At 38.4% G+C, this 22,173-nt stretch overlaps 1 protein-coding gene across 2 annotated transcripts in view; it reads right to left on the bottom strand.

The window, feature by feature from the left end:
* Positions 1 to 22,167, bottom strand: part of SLC17A3 (solute carrier family 17 member 3) — a 39,428-nt gene extending 17,261 nt beyond the window's left edge. Inside the window, exons 1-2 of one of the 2 annotated variants that reach the window (XM_019986191.2) lie at positions 1,108 to 22,167; positions 413 to 592 (exon numbers count right to left, since the gene is read on the bottom strand). In XM_019986191.2, coding sequence (XP_019841750.2) covers positions 413 to 488 — 76 coding nt within the window. In that variant the 5' untranslated portion in view covers positions 489 to 592; positions 1,108 to 22,167. Of the gene's footprint in view, positions 1 to 412 lie in introns of both variants that reach the window. The other variant, XM_070777602.1, reaches the window with a different exon arrangement.
* Between the last annotated feature and the right edge of the window lie 6 nt (positions 22,168 to 22,173).

Here is a 22,173-nt window from a genome sequence, read left to right as displayed (position 1 = left end):
ACAGTGGTTGAATTAAGCTTATTAATTTTTTCATTTCTTGATTTTTTTGAGGTTTCTGTAATTTTTTAAATTTTCCTAATTAAGCAATGTAATTATGCTTATAATATTACATGCAGTGACAAGCAGAGTACACAATACTGCAATGTACAATGTGTAGACAAATTGGTAGCAATTATCAAGAATATAAATGCATATGGATTAAGATTAGAAGGTAATCATCAAAAGTAAAATACATTTTTAGAATAGTGGTATTTGTTTCTTTCATTTTGCAAAGGTACAATAGTAGTATTGAATACTTGATTTCAAAAAAAGAATTATACAAGTTAAAAGATACAAATTCATTTCTTTGCATTACAACGTTGTAAAAATCCACCATAAAATCCTAAAACCACCTAGTCGAGACCGAGTTTACCTTTCCTAGGACTGAGCTTCTCATCCCCTTGTATATCTTCAGAGTTCTTCCCTGCTGTGGGACTCAATTCTGTCATAGTGGCAACTGTGTTCTTCTCTTCTGATGTCTGTTTTTCACCTCTTAGGGTGATGGAGTGTGATCCAGTATATCAGGCATGAGAAAAGAGACTCCTTTACAACACTTAAAAAGTGGGCAACAAAAAAAATTAAATAAAAATAAAAAGTGGGCAACAGGCAAACAAAAGCTGGTGGGAGTCACTTGGAGTCAAGTAGTCCACCTGACCAGGAGCCACTCTCCTATCTAGCTACCCCTTTGGCAAGGTAGAGCAGGCCAAAGTAACCTAACTCTAATTCACATCTGGCTGAATCTTGTCCAACATTTATTTACATTGTTTAACCTGTGATCAGAAGCAGCTTTGTTTCAGGAAGAATCTCAAGCTCTAGAATCAGAGGACCTCTGATACTTCTTAACTTGGCAATAGCAGACAAATTAATAGACTGTTCCTTTATCTGCCTGTTCCTTTATCTGTCAAACTACTGTGATGAATTTCATTAAATATTACTGACTACCAAAAAAACAAGTTGGGCCATTCCATCTGGGTTGGGTAGAAAAGGATCATCACCTACACTTGGCTCAATACAATGGGTATACCTAAGGTTTGGAACTGTTTATTATTTAAGATCTGGAGTACTCACCATGTGCCGATTTCAGAGTGGTAGATTTGGAGCTTGGCGTTCCTTAGTTCATATCCAGGCTTGTGATTTACCTAATGCACCAAGTGTTACCAGGAGCAAATTTGTGTATTTCAGTTTCCCATCTGTTGTTAATAACAATGACAACAACAACAATGCAGCTGCAGCACCTTCATCAAGGATTTATACAGATTCAATGGACTGCACATGGTTGCTATATGGTTTATTGGCATCATTGCTGGAGTTTATTTCACTCAGCATAATTATTTTGAGTTTCATCTATGCTGCCCATATTAATACCTTATTCCTTTTTATTGCTGAGCAATACTTCATGGCACGGTTATATCACAATTTGTTTACCCAGTCATCTTTTGATGAAAAATTGCATTATTTGCAGTTTGTGGCCATTAAAAACAAAGCTGCCATGAACATTCAAGCACAGGTCTTTGTTTAGACACGTGCATTCATTTCTCTTAAATACCTGTAAGTAGAATGGCTGGGTTATATAAAGATATGTTTAACTTTTTAAGAAAATGATAGATTGCTTTTCAAAGTGGTTGCACCATTTTACATCCTCACTAACAGTGTATAAGAGAGTTCCAGATCCTCTACATACTAAACAGTTTGTTGTGGTCAGTCTTTTTAATTTTAGACATTCTGAAAGATGTGTAGTAATATCTCATCATGGTTTAATTTTTATTTCTCTAATGAGGTGGAGCATCTTTCTATGTGTTCATTTGCTATCCATATATCTTTTTTAGAGAGGTATCTCTTCAAATCTTGACATGAGGCATTCTAATTCCCTGGTGTGGCCAGGACTTTTTAAAAATAGACCTTTTACACCTGAAACTAACAACATTGTAAACCAACTATACTTCAATTTTACAAAATGGGCCTTATACACATAGGTTAACTGCCCTGATTTTAAGCGCAAATATTGTTTGGGAAATACTTGACTAAATAATAAATATGTGGCCAGACACATTGTCTTGTACAACCTGGCAATGATAACAAGCATATGTTTTTTTTGTTAACAACTTTTCTCCATGTGTGATATTTATTCTTACTTCCATGTTCTGCTGTGATGTCAGTGTAACTCTGTGGTTATGAGACTTTACCATCCCCCTACTGTAGGACTATTTGGACTGGAACATTCTGAATGTCAGATTACTTCCAGTTTTCTACTATCTCTATTCCAGACAACAAGGCATGCCTTGTCTTGGAAACCAGAGTGTCCAGTCCCAGCAGATGTGACCATATACATGAAGATAATTCTCAGGAGATTTTATAAGCATTCACTCACACAGCTAAACAGGTGGCTAAGCATAGAGAGCAAATAGAGATCCACATAAGGGAAAGCTCTGAGAGCATTTGGCTATCAAGGGAGTATCTGAATTTCAGGAAAGCTTAGTGACCTCAAGAAAGTTTGCTGGCTAGATGCCCTGGCAGTGAAGTTGCCAGGATAATTTCACTCCCATTAGCCTCCAAGGCCTAGGGGTATCCAAAAGAAAGTACATATATATCATATGTGTTTTCTATTTATATATGTGTTTACATCCACATGTACACTCACACATATTTTTTAACAGCTACCTTATTTTCCACTATTGGTCAAGAAAACCCTGCTGGTTGCCTGAATCAGAGATAATATGGCATCGTGAGATGTTTCTGGTTTGAAGTCATGTTCACAGGGAATCATTCTGAGGCTTACCTTCCTGCAGAGCCCCCTGGGTTTAAAGGCTGGGGTGTTCTAGCAATAGCACCCTGTCTACACATCTGAGAGGCCACAAGGACCACCAAAAACTTGTAACTTCTACATCCCTGCCTTGAGGATTCTCCCTGATCACCTCCTGCCAACTATCCTCAACCCACCTACCATTTCCTGGTGGCCCTGGTGACCATTCCATTGCCTCTTCTATCCCCAACCATTTTTGTTTGGTTAAATTTCACACCATCTCACTGGTTCTGACTCAGCATTCCTCTAGATGCTGTCTTAGACCAGAGTCACCCCCAGCTCTGTCTTGTGTCAAAGTCCTGGGCCCTAATTGATCTGGATAGGAAACTAAGGCAATGAACTTGGTTACAAAAGGCTAGAGTCCTTTAGAAGGACACTGGGAATAGCCCTGTTGCTGCTGTGAATCTGCCCAGGAGAAAAATCCTGCACAACCTTAATGGGGGTGGGAGGGAATGAATCTTCATGTAAGAGATGGTGATGTGGTTGCCAATGCTTTCTTATCTGGAGTGTTCTTTCACAACCACTCTATAGCCCTTCCTGTGTGTCCCACCAGCTGTTGCGACAACAGAAATTATGATAACCACACTTATTAACTACTAACCCAGGCAGTTCACATCAACACCAGATGGAGATATTATTGACCCTCTTCATCCAGCTCATCCCATTGGTAAATGAAAGCGCTGATGTTTGTTCACAAGCCCCCAAATTGAATTCCCAAATCTCAGCCTTTAAACATTTCACTGGAGCACCTGTTTCTTGGAAAGGTCTTCCACAGTTGGCATTTTCTCAAAGTTTTGGGTTATCAGGAACAAAACTTCAGCCTCCTGCTTCTACCTCTCTTCTATCCATGTATTAATGAGATGGGGCTTTTATATCTTCACTTGCTTTTTTTTTTTATCAATATGAGAAAACCTGAGACATGGGGGTATACAAAAATTGTCAAAAATATACAACTGTTACACAGAAAGGACCCTTCGAGGTCTTTCACAGCAACACCAAGATAAGTGACTTACCGATTTAGTGTCTGAGGAAGGACTTCGATTTAGAACCTGCTCTCCCTTCAAGCTCTCACCCTCTACAACTTTGCCCGCAAGCAGCTGCAGATGCTTTGCCACTCTGGGGCTTGACTCAGTAATCATTAATGAGATTCATCAAACTAGAAGCTAAATGAGAAGGCATCTTGCCAAGTGGCCGTTGGGGAAATGTGCCTTGAATATTCAGAATCTGAACCTCCTCTGCACTTTCACCTGCTTATCCACCAACGTGAGATTCTTGACCTTTCTCCTTGGGTTCAGTTCAGTTCAGTTAAGTCGCTCAGTCGTGTCCGAGTCTTTGTGACCCCATGGACAAAAGTATGCCAGGCCTCCCTGTCCATCATCAACTCCTGGAGTTTACTCAAACTCATGCTCATTGAGTTGGTGATGCCATCCAGCCATCTCATTCTCTGTCATCCCCTTCTCCTGCCTTCAATCTTTCCCAGCATCAGGGTCTTTTCAAATGAGTCAGCTCTTCACATCAGGTGGCCAAACTACTGGAGTTTCAGCTTCAACATCAGTCCTTCCAATGAATATTCAAGACTGATTTTCTTTGAATGGACTGGTTGGTTCTCCTGGCAGTCCAAGGGACTCTCAAGAGTCTTCTCTAACACCACAGTTCAAAAGCATCATTTCTTTGGCGCTCAGCTTGCTTTATCATCCAACTCTCACATCCATACATGACTACTGGAAAAACTATAGCCTTGACTAGACAGACGTTTGTTGGCAAAGTAATGTCTCTGTTCTTTAATATGCTCTCTAGGTTGGTCATAACTTTTCTTCCAAGGAGTAAGTGTCTTTTAATTTCATGGCTTGCAGTCACCATCTGCGGTGATTTTGGAGCCCCCCAAAAGAAAGTCTGCCACGGTTTCCACTGTTTTTCCATCTATTTGCCATGAAGTGATGGGACCAGATGCCATGATCTTTGTTTTCTGAATGTAGAGCTTTAAGCCAACTTTTTCACTCTCATCTTTCCCTTTCATCAAGAGGCTGTTTAGTTCTTCTTCACTTTCTGCCATAAGGGTGGTGTCATCTGCATATCTGAGGTTATTGATATTTCTCCCGGCAATCTTGATTCCAGCTTGTGCTTCATCCAGTCCAGTGTTTCTCATGATGTACTCTGCATATAAGTTAAATAAGCAGGGTGACAATATACAGCCTTGACATACTCCTTTTCCTATTTGGAACTAATCTGTTGTTCCATGTTGAGTTCTAACTATTGCTTCCTGACCTGCATACAGATTTCTTAGGAGGCAGGTCAGGTGGTCTGGTATTCCCATCTCTTTCAGAATTTTCCACAGTTTATTGTGATCCACACAAAGGCTTTGGCATAGTCAATAACGGAGAAATAGATGTTTTTCTGGAACTCTCTTGCTTTTTCCATGATCCAGCGGATGTTGGCAATTCGACCTCTGGTTCCTCTGCCTTTTCTAAAACCAGCTTGAACATCTGGAAGTTCATGGTTCACATATTGTTGAAGCCTGGCTTGGAGAATTTTGAACATTACTTTACTAGCGTGTGAAATGAGTACAATCGTGCAGTAGTTTGAGCATTCTTTGGCATTACCTTTCTTTGAGATTGGAATGATAACTAACCTTTTCCAGTCCTGTGGCCACTGCCGAGTTTTCCAAATTTGCTGGCATATTGAGTGCAGCACTTTCACAGCATCATCTTTTAGGACTTGAAATAGCTCAACTGGACTTCCATCACCTCCACTAGCTTTGTTCATAGTGATGCTTCCTAAGGCCCATTTGACTTCGCATTCCAGGATATCTGGCTCTAGGTGAGTGATCACACCATTGTGATTATCTGGGTCGTGAAGATCTTTTTTGTACAGTTCTTCTGTGTATTCTTGCCACCTCTTCTTAATATCTTCTGCTTCTGTTAGGTCCATACCATTTCTGTCCTTTATTGAGCCCATCTTTGCATGAAATGTTCCCTTGGTATCTCTAATTTTCTTGAAGAGATCTCTAGTCTTTCCCATTCTATTATTTTCCTCTATTTCTTTGCACTGATCCCTGAGCAGGGCTTTCTTATCTCTCCTTGCTATTCTTTGGAACTCTGCATTCAAATGGGTATATCTTTCCCTTTCTCCTTTGCCTTTCACCTCTCTTCTTTTCACAGCTACTTTTAAGGCTTCCTCAGACAGCCATTTTGCTTTTTTTTTCATTTCTTTTTCTTGGGGATGGTCTTGCTCCCTGTCTCCTGTACAATGTCACAAACCTCCGTCCATAGTTCATCAGGCACTCTATCAGATCTAGTCCCTTGAATCTATTTGTCATTTCCACTGTATAATTGTTAGGAATTTGATTTAGGTCATACCTGACTAGTCTAGTGGTTTTCCCTACTTTCTTCACTATAAGTCTGAATTTGGCAATAAGGAGTTCATGATCTGAGCCACAGTTAGCTCCTGGTCTTCTTTTTGCTGACTGTATAGAGCTTCTCCACCTTTGGCTGCAAAGAATATAATCAATCTGATTTCGGTGTTGACCATCTGATGATGTCCATGTGTAGAGTCTTCTCTTGTGTTGTTGGAAGAGTGTGTTTGCTATGACCAGGGCCTTCTCTTGGCAAAACTCTATTAGCCTTTGCCCTGCTTCATTTTGTACTCCAAGGCCAAATTTGCCATTACTCCAGGTGTTTCTTGACTTCCTACTTTTGCATTCCAGTCCCCTATAATGAAAGGGACATCTTTTTTGGGGTATTAGTTCTAGAAGGTCTTGTAGGTCTTCACAGAACCATTCAACTTCAGCTTCTTCAGCATTATCGGTCAGGGCATAGACTTGGATTACCGTGATATTGAATGGTTTGCCTTGGAAATGAACAGAGATCATTCTGTTGTTTTTGAGATTGCATCCAAGTACTGCATACTCCTTGGGTATATCTCTTCAAAACCTCTGATGCCTTCTCTAGTTCAGACATCAGTGTGTGGTTTTTGCTTTGCTTTGTTGTATCTTCAATGATTTTAGTTTTATTTTGAAAAGACTTAAAAAAGAAAGACAATGTTATAATTAAATAGTTTAGTGTTTTTCCCTTCCTTGTTGTATTTGTGTTTTTTCCCTTTGAAATTTTGTTAATTTTTACCCTTTGAAATACTGAACTATAACATTACAGATTGAACTTCACTCTGTAGCTTTCCCTGGGTCCTTTCTCCTTTACACACACAAACACACACCCGTAGGAACAATAGCAAAAACATCTCACATAAATTTAGTGACATTTCTCCATGCTGCTACCGCTAAGTCGCTTCAGTTGTGTCCGACTCTGCGACCCCACAGACGGCAGCCCACCAGGCTCCCCTGTCCCTGGGATTCTCCAGGCAAGAACACTGGAGTGGGTTGCCATTTCCTTCTCCAATGCATGAAAGTGAAAAGTGAAGGTGAAGTCGCTCAGTCGTGTCCAACTCTAGCCACCCCATGGACTGCAGCCTACCAGGCTCCTCCACCCATGGGATTTTCTAGACAAAAGTACTGGAGTGGAGTGCCATTGCCTTCTCCGGACATTTCTCCATACTTTTCTATTTTTGCTACCTATAAGTGCATTCACAAAGTATAAATTAATGCTTTGTATTATTTCTAAATTTGTGTACATGCTATTATATGCTATGAGCCATGCTATAAGTCACTTTGGGGAATAAACAACATGCATGTGGAACTGGGCTTCCCTAGTGGCTCAGCTGGTAAAGAATCCGCCTGCAATGTGGGAGACCTGTGTTAGAACCCTGGGTTGGGAATATTGCCTGGAGAAGGGAAAAGCTACCCACGCCAGTATTCTGGCCTGAGAATTCCATGGACTGTATAGCCCATGGGGTTGCAAAGAGTCGGACATGACTGAGCAACTTTCACTTTCATGTGGAACACCTATATGGGCATAGTGAAAGCCAACCTCTCTCAATTTCTTTAGGTCTATTTGTTTTATCTACATCCCTACACAGTTGAAAACATTCTCACTACTTTCCCAGTGTTCATGCGGTTCTGCTTGTCTTCATCTCACAGATGAACCAATGCCTTCAGATTCCCAGCTTTATGTAGATGGTTCATTTCCAGCTCCTTGCATGCTCTGTGCTTGCAGCCCAGACATCTTTTCCTATGTGACATAGACTCAATCTCCAGCCATGGAATATTAACCCTAGTTCTACTCCTATGAGTTCTTCTGGCTTAAGTTCCCACTTCTCACTTTGATTTTAAGTTTCTTCTTAGTTCTTAGTTTATGGCCACTGAGGAGATCTCTTTTTTATTTTGAATTTGACCATTTATACCTATTCGGACTATATAGTGGGAGAGCAAACCATCTCCCAGCATTGTGGTGGAGAAGTGAGATCCTGTCAAAGTCTATCACTAAGATCAAGGATTCTGAAGGACGTGCCTGGGTCTTGGGGAGTCCAAGCTACTACTTCCAATCAATTATTGTATGTCCCCCTCACAATTCTTTCAGGTAAATTTTATTATATTCATTATGAGATAATAAGAGGAAAGAAAAACAGATTTGTTCCATCTGCACTTTGGGAATTTAAGCATGGAAATCTAAGTCCATCATGTTGAAGGAAGGGATATAAATTTCACCTTCCTGTATAAAAGATTTTTCCCTGAGTCATTTTTTGAAGGACTCTGGACCATGAGATAAATGATCAACAACTTTAGAATTCAAATATGTCTAACCCTGAATTATTATCCAAGTCAGAAAATGTGACTTGGTTTTACAATTTAATTTTTAACTTCATCTTCAAATACTCATGAGTTCTTTGTCCTGAATTTGACTTGGTAGACTTCTACCAAGTACATTGATGTACATTGTCTCTGGGGGAAAAAAAATCCAACTTAGCTTCATTTCTATAAGCAATTTTTAAACACTTGAATATAGATTGAAATATTTCTTTGGCTTATACTGTGATATCCACCTATTAAAAATTTTATATGTTTTTATTTTGAAAATGGTTAGTTTTTAAATAGCTTTCTTTTAGTCACTTAGAATTATTAGAGAGGATAGAGCACACATTTCTCCTTTGGTAACTTTTAAAATTATCCTCTGAGCTGTGTTCATAGGACTGTCAACAGCTGTCATTGATAATTAGACACATGACAACTCAGCAAGATGTTGGCTTTCATTCAGGGTAAAGTTTCTGGGCAACTGCTCCAGTGTACAATCCTACTGCGATCATAGAAAGCCTATTGTTTCTAGTCTGGAAAGCCAGGATGGGTCCTAGCAGAGGAAGCAGCTCTCTTGTGCACGCTCTGCCCCAAACCTCACAATGCCCAGTAGTGATTCAGGAGATTCTAGGGCAGCTGTCAAGCAATCACATCTGATGAATCTGAATCCTGAAATGAAAGTCTTGACTAAATGATAATGTCATTCTCTGGACCTGGAACTTGACGCTTTTTCATATACATTCTAAACCATGAACCCAGTGATGTCTCATGTCTGCTCAGAAACTTAAGCTCCTATCATAGTACTGGCAAATCCTTTTTTCTCCAAGTCAAACTCCTGTTTGGCCTCATCACCTCTATAACAAATACAGTCAATCTGGTCATTGAACTCATATTGGAAAACCATCTTTATTATTCTGACTTCTATCAGCTGAATAGAATGGTATATCTTTTGTTATCTACACAACACATTCAATTATGTGCTAGATTTTGTGTGTGTATGTGTGTGTGTGCTCAGTTGTGTGCAACTCTACAACCCCATGGACTGTAGCCCACCAGGTTGCTCTGTCCATGGGATTTTCCTGGCAAGAATACTGGAGCGGGTTGCCATTTCCTCCTCCAGAGGATCTTCCTGAACCAGGGATTGAACCTGCATCTCTTACATCTCCTGCATTACAGGCAGATTCCTTACCACTGAACCACCCTGGAAGCTCATGTGCTAGATTGCCATACTGCAAATGCTCCTTCTTTTGTCCTTAGATATGGCTTTCTTTTAGTCTACTTTCTGGTTTCGATGTCCCTTACTTCTGCAACTACAGTAACAGAACTGCCTAACTAAAACCGCAAAATCTTACGCTATTGAAGATAGCAGTAACAGGAAAGAAAAGAGAACATTTGTGACAAATACAATTTTTAGAAGACATGGACAAAAAGTAGGAGTGCTAATGTGTTGAGGTGTTATGTATTTCCATACAAGACAGTAAACAAAATTAATTTGCTATTTGTAATGTAGAAAAAATCATAACTATCAAGCAACTTGGCATTGCATCTTCTCACTAGTACAGGCTCTATAAATTATATCATGTTGCATTTATGTCCAGACCCATTGTAAGTAAAGTACTTACTACCTGGGACTAGGAACAAGTGTATTTTTTGTTTGATTCTCGCTTATTTGGAGATCACGGAAAGAAACAGGGATAGATAAATCATGCAACAAAACCAAACCACTCACCACACTTGGCGTATAATAGAAAATCAATAAATGAAAGTCATCATTTGCCAACATCATTATTACTATTATTATCGACACCTTTGAAATGTAATGGTATTTATGACTGAAAGAGATTAAAAATCTACCTTATTCAAATGACCCAAATATAATAAAATGAAAAAGTTGTGGTTAGCAATCAATGTCAAGAAAATATCTCAGATTACTATATTCAAGTCAACAGAATGAAAAGGTAAAGAATTCCCTGCAAACTTGGAGTAGAACAAAATACAAATAAAATTTAAATTAAATTGAAATTAAATAGTATATATAAAATCTAGGAAAACATTCCACTCAAAGGTGAACTTTCCTATTAATATCAGGTACATAAGAGAGGTGCTTTATCACATTTTTAACACTGTACTGGAAATTCTAGCCAACATAATAACACAAGAAAGAAATATGAAATGATTGGAAAAGAAGTAAAACTATAATTATCAATAGATGATATGATTTTCTATATAGAAAAATAAAAATATATACATGAATTATTATCACTAATGAGAGAGTTTAGCCAGTTTGACAGATATAAAAGTGACATTCAAAATTGGATTGCATTTTTAATTACCAATCCTAAATAAAAATGCAGCCAAAAATGGAGAAGCTCTATACAGTCAGTAAAAACAAGATCTGGTGCTGACTGTGGCTCAGATAATCAGCTCCTTATTGCAAAATTCAGTCTTAAATTGAAGAAAGTAGGGAAAACACTGGACCATTCAGGTATGACCTAAATCAAATCCCTTATGATTATACAGTGGAGGTGATGAATAGATTCAAGGGATTAGATACAGTAGACAAAGTGCCTAAAGAACTATGGACAGAGGTTTGTAACACTGTACAGAAGGCAGTGACCAAAACCATCCCAAAGAAAAAGAAATGCAAGAAGGCAAAGTAGTTGTCTGAGGAGGCTTTACAAATAGCTGAGGAAAGAAGAGAAGCAAAAGGCAAGGGAGAAAGGGAAAGATATACCCAACTGAATGCAAAGTTCTAGAGACTAGCAAGGAAAGATGAGAATGCCTTCTTTAATGAACAATGCAAACAAGACAGGAAAACAATAGGATGGGAAAGACTATAGATCTCTTCAAAAAAAAAAAAAAAAATGGAGATATCAAGGGAACGTTTCATGCAAGGATGGGCATAATAAAGGACAGAATCTGAGGTTGTTGATATTTCTCCCAGCAATCTTGATTCTAGCTTGTGATTCATCCAGCCTGACATTTCACATGATGTACTCTGCATATAAGTTAAATAAGCAAGGTGACCATATACAGCATTGATGTACTCCTTTCCCAATTTGGAACCAGTCTGTTGTTCCATGTCCAGTTCTAACTGTTGCTTCTTATTCTGCATACAGGTTTCTCAGGAGCCAGGTAAGGTGATCTGGTGTTCCCATCCACATTGTTGTGATCCACACAGTCAAAGGCTTTAGCATAGTCAATGAAGCAGAAATAGATGTTTTTTTGGAATTCCCTTGTTTTTTCTCTGATCCAGCATATGTTTGTAATTTGACTTCTGGTTCCTCTGCCTTTTCTAAAACCAGCTTGTACATCTGGAAGTTCTTGGTACATGTACTGCTGAAGACTAGCTTGAAGGATTTTGAGCATAATCTTGCTGGCATGTGCAATGAGTGCAATTGCATGGTAATGTGAACATTCTTTGGCATTGCCTTTCTTTAGGACTGGAATGAAAACTGAACTTTTCCAGTCCTGTGACCACTGCTGCATTTTCCAAATTTGCTGGCATAATAAGTGCAACACTTTTTTTTTTTTTTTTTTTTGAGTGCAACACTTTAACACCATCATCTTTTAAGATTTGAAACAGCTTAGGTAGAATTCCATCACCTCCACTAGCTTTGTTCATAGTAATGCTTCCTAAGGCCCACTTGACTTCACACTCCAGGATGTCTGGCTATAGGTGAGTGACCACCCCATTGTGGCTAACTGGTCACTAAGAGCTTTTTTGTATAGTTCTTCTGTGTGTTCTTGCCACCTCTTCTTAATATCTTCTGCTTCTGTTAGGTCCTTGCCGTTTTTGTCCTTTATTGTGCCTATCTCTGTATGAAATGTTCCCTTGGTATCTCTAATTTTCCTAAAGAGACCTCTAGCCTTTCCCATTCTATTGTTTTTCTCTATTTCTTTGCATTGGTCACTTAACAGGCTTTCTTATCTCTCCTTGCTAGTCTCTGGAACTCTGCATTCAGTTGGATATATCTTTCCCTTTCTCCTTTGCCTTTCACCTCTCTTCTTTTCACAGCTATTTGTAAGGGCTCTTCAGACAACCACTTTGCCTTTCTGTATTTCTTATTCTTGCAGATGGTTTTGGTCACCACCTCCCATACAATGTTACGAACCTTCGCCCATAGTTCTTCAGGCACTCTGTCTACCAGATCTAGTCCCTTGAATCTATTCATCATCTCTACTGTTCAATCATAAGGGATTTGACTTAGGTCATATCTGAATGGCCTAATGGTTTTTTCTACTTTCTTCAACTCAGGCCTGAATTTTGAAGTAAGGAGCTGATGATCTGAGCCACAGTCAGCTCCTGGTCTTGTTTTTGCTGACTGTATAGAGCTTCTCCATCTTTGGCTGCAAAGAATATAATCAATCTGATTTTGGTATTGACCATCTAGTGGTGTCCATGTGTAGAGTTGTCTCTTGTGTTGTTGGAAGAGGGTGTTTGCTATGACCAGTGCGTTCTCTTGGCAAAACTCTGTTAGCCTATGCCCTGCTTCATTTTGTACTCCAAACTTGCCTGTTATTCCAGGTATCTGTTGACTTCCTACTTTTGCATTCCTATGATGAAAAGGACATCTTTTTTTGGTGATAGTTCTATGAGGTCTTTTAGGTCTTCGTAGAATCATTCAACTTCAGCTTCTTCAGCATTAGAGGTTAGGGCATCAACTTGGATTACTGTGATATTGAATGGTTTGCCTTGGAAACGAACCAAGATCATTCTGTCATTTTTGAGATTGTAACCAAGTATTGCATTTCAGGCTTTTTTTATTGACTATGAGAACTACTCTGTTCCTTCTAAGGGATTCTTGCCCAAAGTAGTAGATATAACGGTCATATGAACTAAATTCTCCCATTCCCATCCATTTTAGTTCACAGATTCCTAAAATGTCAATGTTAACTCTTGCCATCTCCTGCTTGACCACAATAAATTTACCTTGATTCATCAATGTAATATTCCAGGGTCATATGCTATTCTTTACAGCATCAGACTTTACTTTTACCACCAGATGCAACCATACTGGGCATTGTTTCCACTTTGGCTCAGCCTCAGCCTCTTAAATATACTAGTATACATTAAAAAAAGTTGAATATTATTTCAAATAAACTTGGAAAACAGGAAATTTGCCCAAGATTCATCATCCTCACATCTTCCCACCCCCCAAATTTCAATATGATTTATTTTCCTTGTTTTTTTTTTTTTACCCCTACTTGCTTTTCCATTGTGTTGGGAATCACAGTGTAGGTAAAATTTAAGGCAAGTACTTTAAGATATTTCTTTTTCTCTTATATTACAAAACTTTGAGAGCACCAGGGAATCCTGAAATATTCATTCAGTTATGTAGCATTCAAAATATTATCATATATCCATTTTGTGTCAGGCTATTTGTTAAAAGCTGAAAAGGAAAAGATGGTTACCACCCTCTAGGAGATTACATTCAACTAGCACAAATAAAGGTGTAGAACTTTACAATAAATGTGAGCTATTTCAAATCTTAAAAGATGATGGTGTTAAAGTGTTGCACTCATTATGCCAGCAAATTTGGAAAATGCAGCAGTGGTCACAGGACTGGAAAAGTTCAGTTTTCATTCCAGTCCTAAAGAAAGGCAATGCCAAAGAATGTTCATATTACCATGCAATTGCACTCATTGCACATGCCAGCAAGATTATGCTCAAAATCCTTCAAGCTAGTCTTCAGCAGTACATGTACCAAGAACTTCCAGATGTACAAGCTGGATTTAGAAAAGGCAGAGGAACCAGAAGTCAAATTACCAACATATGACTGACTCAGCTTGGGATTATTTTATAAGGCTTCCTAGGGAAAGGAGTGTTTGTATAAAAGTTTCCAGGTGGGAAAGCATGTACAATGGAGGAAATATATGGAAGACTATGCTGGTTTGGGAGTTGGGAATATATATTATGACTAGTGGAGAGTCCTAGGGTTTGATGACTGCAAAGAATTAAGGTTTGCAGGTGCTTCTGGATAAGTGGGATGATTACAATCAAGGAAAATACAAGTCTATGGAAAGGAAGAGTTTGTAAAAAGCCAATAACACATGGGGAAGGGGAAAAGAGAGGTTGTAACACCTGAGGGGAGAAATGGCAATGCTGAAGTCCAAGTATAAAATAGGGAGCAGGCTGGCAGATGCTATGAAATCCTTTTATGGAGCAAAAGGGCAGTGACCTTGGAATTGCTGAGCCAGCAGTAGTGACATATTCAATGCCAAATTATGTGCTGGAAAACAAATTAAACAGAAGTGGAGAAAAGCCCAGACCACATAAGAGTTTTCAGTAGCAAAGCATATAAGAGAACCTACTCAATTTATAAGGAAACCAGGGGTCCCTTTCAGGCACACTGGAGAACCAGGAGACCTGAACTTGATGGATCCAGGTACAGAGCCTGATCACCACACAGCTTAGTCAGGCAACCACCCACCAAAAGCCACCCCTTCCAAATGCTGCTGCAGTGCTTAGTTAGGGCTCTTGATAACCTCGTCAGTGGGGAAAATTGATTTTAGGACAGAAACAGGCCAACCTGCAAGATAAGTAGGCATTAACCTCAGGCTTCCTCCCACACACACTACTCATGCACACTTGGAGAGCACATAAATTCTGATTACTTTGTGCTCCCAGTGTGTTCTGAAAGCTTTTCATTAATTAGCCTCACTAGCCTTCATTTAAAGTCAAATGCCAAACCTTTTATCTTGTAAGTAGAGCCATTTTAGCTAAAGCAAGATTTGTTTGGATTAAATTTTCTCCCAACCCTTAGCTATTTCTCTACAAGTTCTCTTAAAACACTGGTTGCACACTAAGAAGATTCTCAGCATCCTGCATAGCATCATAAACCAAAAGCCATTCACTTCTACAATGGTGTCAACTTATATCCTTTCTCAAAATCCTTGCTATCTTCAGTTTCTGAAAAGAACCATTTCATGTCTTCCAAATTTTCTTGATTGTTAAGATCCAACAAGACTGCCAGGATTCTAAATCCTGTTATGAACATCTTTTTTTTTTTTGCCCCTGTTGCCTCAACATAGAATTAGGGTCAAAAATACTACCTACTTGTTGGGTTGTTGTAAGAATTAGCTGGCACATAATAAGCACTCCACAAATATTGGCTATTATGTTACTGTTTTTATTATTTTTTTTTATTCATGCTGCTTATTTTGTCTTATTTTTCTTTATCTAGTAATTCTTACCAACTTTCAGTGCTCAGTTCAACTCAATGGTGACTTTCTCAGTGAGGTTTTCCTGGGCTTTCCTGGTGGCTCAGTGATAAAGAATCCACCTGTCAAAGCAGGAGACACTCATGTGTGGAGCAACTAAGCCCATGCACCACAACTATTGAGCCTATGCTCTAGAGCCCTGGAACCACAACTACTGAAGTCTGAAGGCCCTGGATCCTGTGCTCCACAACAAAAGAAGCCACAGCAATGAGAAACCTGCACACCACAGCTAGAGAGTAACTCCTGCTCCCTGCAACTAGAGAAAAGCCTGTGCAGCAGTGAAGACCCAGCACAGCCAAATAAATAGAATCAGTGAGGTCTTCCTTAGCCACCCTGTCCTTCTTCCAATCATTCAAATTCTTCTACATTACATTCCCTTAGTTCTCATCCTAATTGTAGTATGTGATTGACTTAGAATCTACTTTCTCCCTTTCCTTCCCCTCTGTAGGACTTTAACCAAATGTCAACTTTTCAATGAGTCCTTCTTCCCTGTTTAATTTTTCTCCTTAGCATTGATTGCTTCCACACAATATGTAGTTTACTTATTGTTTTCCTCTATATCACATGGACAGGAACTGTATCTGTCCCTGCCACTACTTTAGCTCAAGAAGGCTGCATGGCCTAAAATATTAAACATCTTATAAGATAAAATATTTTCTTTTATTTACAAAGCAAGTCATTTCTATTTTTGATGAGAAGTTTTAGATGTCAAGTTTAAAATATTCAGCAGAGTACCTGAAGTTTTTAAAATTTTTTATGTGATACACAATCAAAACAGTTTGAAAACCACTTCTCTATACAAATTGTCTATTTTTAAGCAGTATCCAAAAAAAAAAAAAAAAAAGGCGGGGGGCTTCCCTGGTCACTCAGATGGTAAAGAGTCCACCTGCAATTCAGGATACCTGGGCTGATCCCTGAGTTGGGAAGTTCCCCTGGAGGAGGGCATGGCAACCCACTCCAGTATTCTTGGCTGGAGAATCCCATGGACAGAGGAGCCTGATGGGCTACAGTCCATGGGGTCACAAAGAGCTGGACATGACTGAGCGACTAAGCACATACCAGATAAAATAAAATGAGGAATGACTTCAATTAGAATAAATATTTCATGACATGATTTGATTTTAATAAAAAAGTAACCATCTAAGTTTTTTTGTTGGAGGATTTTATCAAATACATCTTGAAACTTGGCACTCCAGGAAAATAGTCCAGCTTCATTTGAAAGAACTAGTTATCTAACCTGCCTTGCTTCAGTTCTGAACTCAGAACATTCCAACTCTGACCAATCTTCTCCTATAATAAGAGCTACACACAGCAGACAAGAAAAGGCAGGAGAACCAAAAGCCAGATGAATATTAATCATTAACAGGTAATCCCCAAACCAATATTTGGAAACTCTTTGTTTATACTCTAAGTATCGCTCCACAAAAAAAGGTGTGGATACTATTTTTTTTTTTAATAGAAAGAGGGATAGTGTGAACATAGGCATATTTTCCGGAGAAGGTGATGGCACCCCACTCCAGTACTCTTGCCTGGAAAGTCCCATGGACGGAAGAGCCTGGTAGGCTGCAGTCCATGGGGTCGCGAAGAGTCAGACATGACTGAGCGACTTCACTTTCACTTTTCACTTTCATGCATTGGAGCAGGAAATGGCAATCCCAGGGACGGTGGAGCCTGGTGGGCTGCCGACTATGGGGTCGCACAGAGTCGGACACGACTGAAGCGATTTAGCAGCAGCAGCAGCAGCAGGCATGTTTTCAGGAAATTTTAGGAAATAAATTGGAACTTAGGGAACTTGATGAAGCTCCCTAAGGAAATGTGTTTATGTGCTTTTGGCACTGAGAATTCCATGGAGAAAACAAAGTAAAAGATCCAAGGATAAAAGTCAGCAGAAATTAGAAGACAGATATAAGGTTCTAGCATATTGATAAATAGATGAAGGATTTTCAATAAACAGAGAAGAATCACTAATTAAAACAAAATTGAAGGAAACTCTAAGACCACTAGATGAAAAGCAAATCATTGATATTGTTCAAGGCAACATCAATTGGAAGTGATTAACATCTTGGAACATCTTGGTCAAAGTATGGAATTTAGGTTAAAGATAGAATCTTATACCACTGAGTCTAAATATACCTCTCTTACAAAAGTTAGCTGGCTGATCAGACTTCATTATTATATTAGATACAAGAAAAGACTTGAAGGAAGGCAATACTGGCTAAGTTAATATTTTAATGTATTGAGGTTCCATAATGATAGTATTCCTATGAAAAAAGAAATTATTCACTATTATGGGACTCAGGAATATTCAAGTACTGTTTTAAAATATCTCCACTGAAATATATTCAGAAGAAGTGGATGCAGGGAGTGAGTTCATGAAAAAAAAAATGTTAGTGCCTAGGGCTAGGCTAACGTAAGTAAGAGGTGCCCATGGTACAAAATTAAGGAGATACTCTCATATGCCAATTCTGTTCTTGCACAAAATGAGCCTGAGAAACAGGCTCCTGGCACCTGGCTTGCCTCACCCTAGTGACCCTTGAATTAAGTTCAGATAACAGTGACAATTATGATATTCAATAGAAGGCAATTCTCATATGCAAAGTACTTAATGCGACACTAGTACATTAACTGCAACAAGTTACAGCAAAATTTCAGAGAACGGCAATGAAGCCAAGGCGCTGTACTTAGGTGAGATGTTCAGATAATCTCAGTGTACCAGTGAGTAGCACTGAGACATTATTCACCTTTTACTCCATAGGTTATTAACTTGAGAAATAAAGCATTAAGATAACAATAAATCTGGAGGCACAACACAGCAAAATGTAACCTTCCCACACAAGAGGACTTAAAGTCTTCCTCTCTGCCTTAAATTGTTTCATTTCAATAAAAATAGTCAAAACAAAATTTATAAGTAAAACAAAGGGAAACAGGAAGCAAGAATGACAAAAGATAAGGCTAACATATTAAAAAATAAGAGACAAACTCTCTTTGAAATAAATAAATCACTAAGTGGTCTAATGAAGAAGCAGAAAGAAAGCACACAGGCATCATGTCAGAGGTACAAAAGAAGCTCAAACCTCAGCTATAGAAAAACATGAATATATTATAAAAAGATAATTGATAACACACTGGAATATTTTGCAAATAAAATTATGTATAAAATGGATGATCTTCTAACATATCTTAAGTTGTCAAAACAGATGGAAGAAAATATAGAGCCCTTTAACAGGCCCATAACACGAAGGAAATAAAGGCTCTTATCAAAGAACTCTTCTCAAAGTAGCTTTGGTGGTGGTTTAGTCACTGTTATGCCTGACTCTTGTAACCCCATGGACTGTAGCCTGCCAGGCTCCTCTATCCATGGGATTTAAGCCTATATAATTATAAACCAATGCTTTCAAGCCTTCAGATAATAATAACAATAATAAAATTTCCATTCTAGTTAATTTTTTCAGAGTATTGGGGAATAAGGAAAGTTCTCCTTTCTTGTTTTGAAATCAGCATAAACCCCATATCCAGACATAACACTCATGCATCCAGAGTCAATGTCATATACCAGTAAAGCAGTAGAAGTCCTGAAGAAACCATCAGTGAATCAAATTCTGTGGTCTTATCAAAAGAATACTCGAGAAACAGTTTGCTCAACATTAAGAACTGTATTAAGGTACAATATTTAATAATCAAAGAGAAGCAGATCATCTCATTCAATAGATATCAATATGATTTTTGAGAAAAGCAAATTAATTTACATTAAATGTTAGAAATGAATATTAGAAAAGAATCATTAATGTTAGAAACAACTCTTTGGGATGGGGGAGATGGATTAGTGATGCTTCCTATCAACCACAATGCATCTATTCTGAAGACCTTAGGAAATATGGAGGGTAACTGTTTCAGACCATCAAATGGAAAAAGATAACTGAAGTGTCTCTGACACACATATGTTATTTTTCAGCAATAATCAAAGCAAGTGCTCAGAAAGCCTAGAAATGCTGAGCAATTGTTCTTACCTTTACCTCCGAAGACAACCGATGCTTTCAGGGATAGGGTTTCTTGGGAAGCCTGAGCTCGCTCATTTTGCTGTTCAAGAACTTAGACTTTAATCCAGAATCTGACAACAGAGACTGCCCTGCTGCCTCCTGCTCTGATGCTGGTGGATTGGGCAAAGAAGGAGGAAGCAGAGGATCAGGGAGAATGGGAAAGTAGAGACCAGGGCTCCTTCCCAGGTGTCTGTTTGTCAGACCTAAGCTGAAGAGAGAAGAGAAACTTTGAAGTGGGTGAAACATGGAGTTTAAGTAAATGTTTTATTTTTTATACACATAAAAATGTACAAATCATAAATGTACACTTTTCACAAAGTAAAAACACCCAGGTGACTAGCACCCAAGTAATGGATTATTACCAGTACCTCAGGAGCCTCTGTTACCAGTACTTCCCTCTCTTACCCAAGGGGAATCCTTACCTTGATTTTTAATAATTAGTTTTGTCTGTTTTTAAAAACAAAACTCTATTTAAACTTTGTTTTAGATTCTTATTACTCCCTACTGAGTACTCCTCCCTTTTTACTGACTTATTATCATATATTGGGTTATAGCTGATTAACAAGGTTGTGATAGTCTCAGGTGAACAGCAAAGGGACTCAGCCATACATATATGTGTATTCATTCCCCCCCAAACTCTATTTAAACTCCCAAAAGAAGGTAACTTTTGTCTTGTTTCACTTAAAATGTGTTTATGAGATGTGTCCATGGTGTTGCATATTGTGGTCTATTTATTCTCATTGCTGTAAGAATAGACCATAATTTTTAAATCATCTTTCTCTTGACAATTAAGTTGTTTGCTGTTGGGCTATTATAAATAGTGCTCCTATGAACATTGTTGTACATCTTTTTCCAAATATCTGTGTACATTTCTAAGTGAAATGTCTAAATCATTGGAATGTCTAAATTTAGCTTTAGGAGATATCACCAAGAAACTTTCCCCGATTTCTTTTATACTCACAGTCATAGGGTGTGAGAGTTCCAGTTGCTTCACATCTTGCCAGTGTTTGCTGTTTTCCATTTTCTTTTATTTTTCCCTTTCTGTTAAGCATGTAGTGGTATCTTACTGTGGTTTTGATGTTCATTTCTCAAAAGTCTAAGGAAGTTGAGGGCCAATTTATACATATAGACCACTTGAATTTTTCTTTTATGAAGTCCTGTTCAAAACATTTGCCTATTGGGTAGTCTAGATTTTTTCTCTTTTTTTCCTGTGTTCAATTTTCCCATCCATTTTACTACTCCTCTCTTTTATTCTTCTTTTGGTTTACTACAAACTCTCCTTCCTCTCTAAACTGTAAATACCCAGAAGACAGTCAGAATGTTCTCATCTCAGCATCACCCTCAGAGCCTGGCAATCAGATTCCTTTAAAGCACTAGCTCAAAAACATCCATTGATTTGTATTAGGAGATTCTCATTGTCTTCTAAATTAGCCCAAGGTTCTAGTTCCTGTGGTTCTACTTGGCTTCTAAACATGCTAAGAATTTCTCCTCTATGATGGCCATAGCAAAACCGACATCAGCTCTTTGTGTAGAGACAGCCTAGAGGGTGTGTTTTAAATACTAGGAGTCAGAATTAATTCCTCTTGGGGTCGATGATGACTATCTGAGACTCTTGAGAAAATAAGGAAACTCTAAAAAAGGTCAAATGATCTTTTTTAATCTTGAAAAGAATTTCTCTGGTGTGTGATATTGTTCTATGATTTCTTACATCTTATGTCTTTAGGTTTCTTCTCTTCCATTTAAACCTTCATTTCATTTGAAAATGTCTTTGTTGCCTTCCTCCAATTTTCACTCTATGGTCCAAACTATCTCATTATGTTCTCTAAAAGTTAACCACATTGCCTCCCTTCACATTCATTCTTTTTACATTATAGGTTTTCCAATTCTATCTGCTCTCTCCTATGATCTTTAGCTAATCTAATTTAATCTCCTTGTCATTTCCTGGTTGTTAATCTCCTGGAAATAGTTAGATAAGTAAATATCTATTTTGCATGATGGAAATAATCCTAGTGTAAATAATTTTAAAATGACCTATTTAATTTTAGCATGTGAATTTTAATATAATGTAACCACATAAATAAGCATCCATATTTCTCAATGTATAAAAACAATAAAAATGTTAATTCTGTGGATTACAGCCTTAAAATTATATTCTGTGCTGAGCTATATAACATACGACTATGGATATAGTCGGAAAAGGCAATGGCACCCCACTCCAGTACTCTTGCCTGGAAAACCCCATGGACGGAGGAGCCTCGTGGGCTGTAGTCCATGGGGTTGCTAAGAGTCAGACATGACTGAGCGACTTCACTTTCACTTTTCACTTTCATGCATTGGAGCAGGAAATGGCAACCCACTCCAGTGTTCTTGCCTGGAGAATCCCAGGGACGGTG

This window comes from Bos indicus, chromosome 23 (assembly GCF_029378745.1).
Source record: "Bos indicus isolate NIAB-ARS_2022 breed Sahiwal x Tharparkar chromosome 23, NIAB-ARS_B.indTharparkar_mat_pri_1.0, whole genome shotgun sequence".
NCBI lineage: Eukaryota > Metazoa > Chordata > Mammalia > Artiodactyla > Bovidae > Bos > Bos indicus.
Note: the sequence above shows the minus strand (reverse complement) of the source record. Positions and strands in the feature narration are given on the sequence as shown.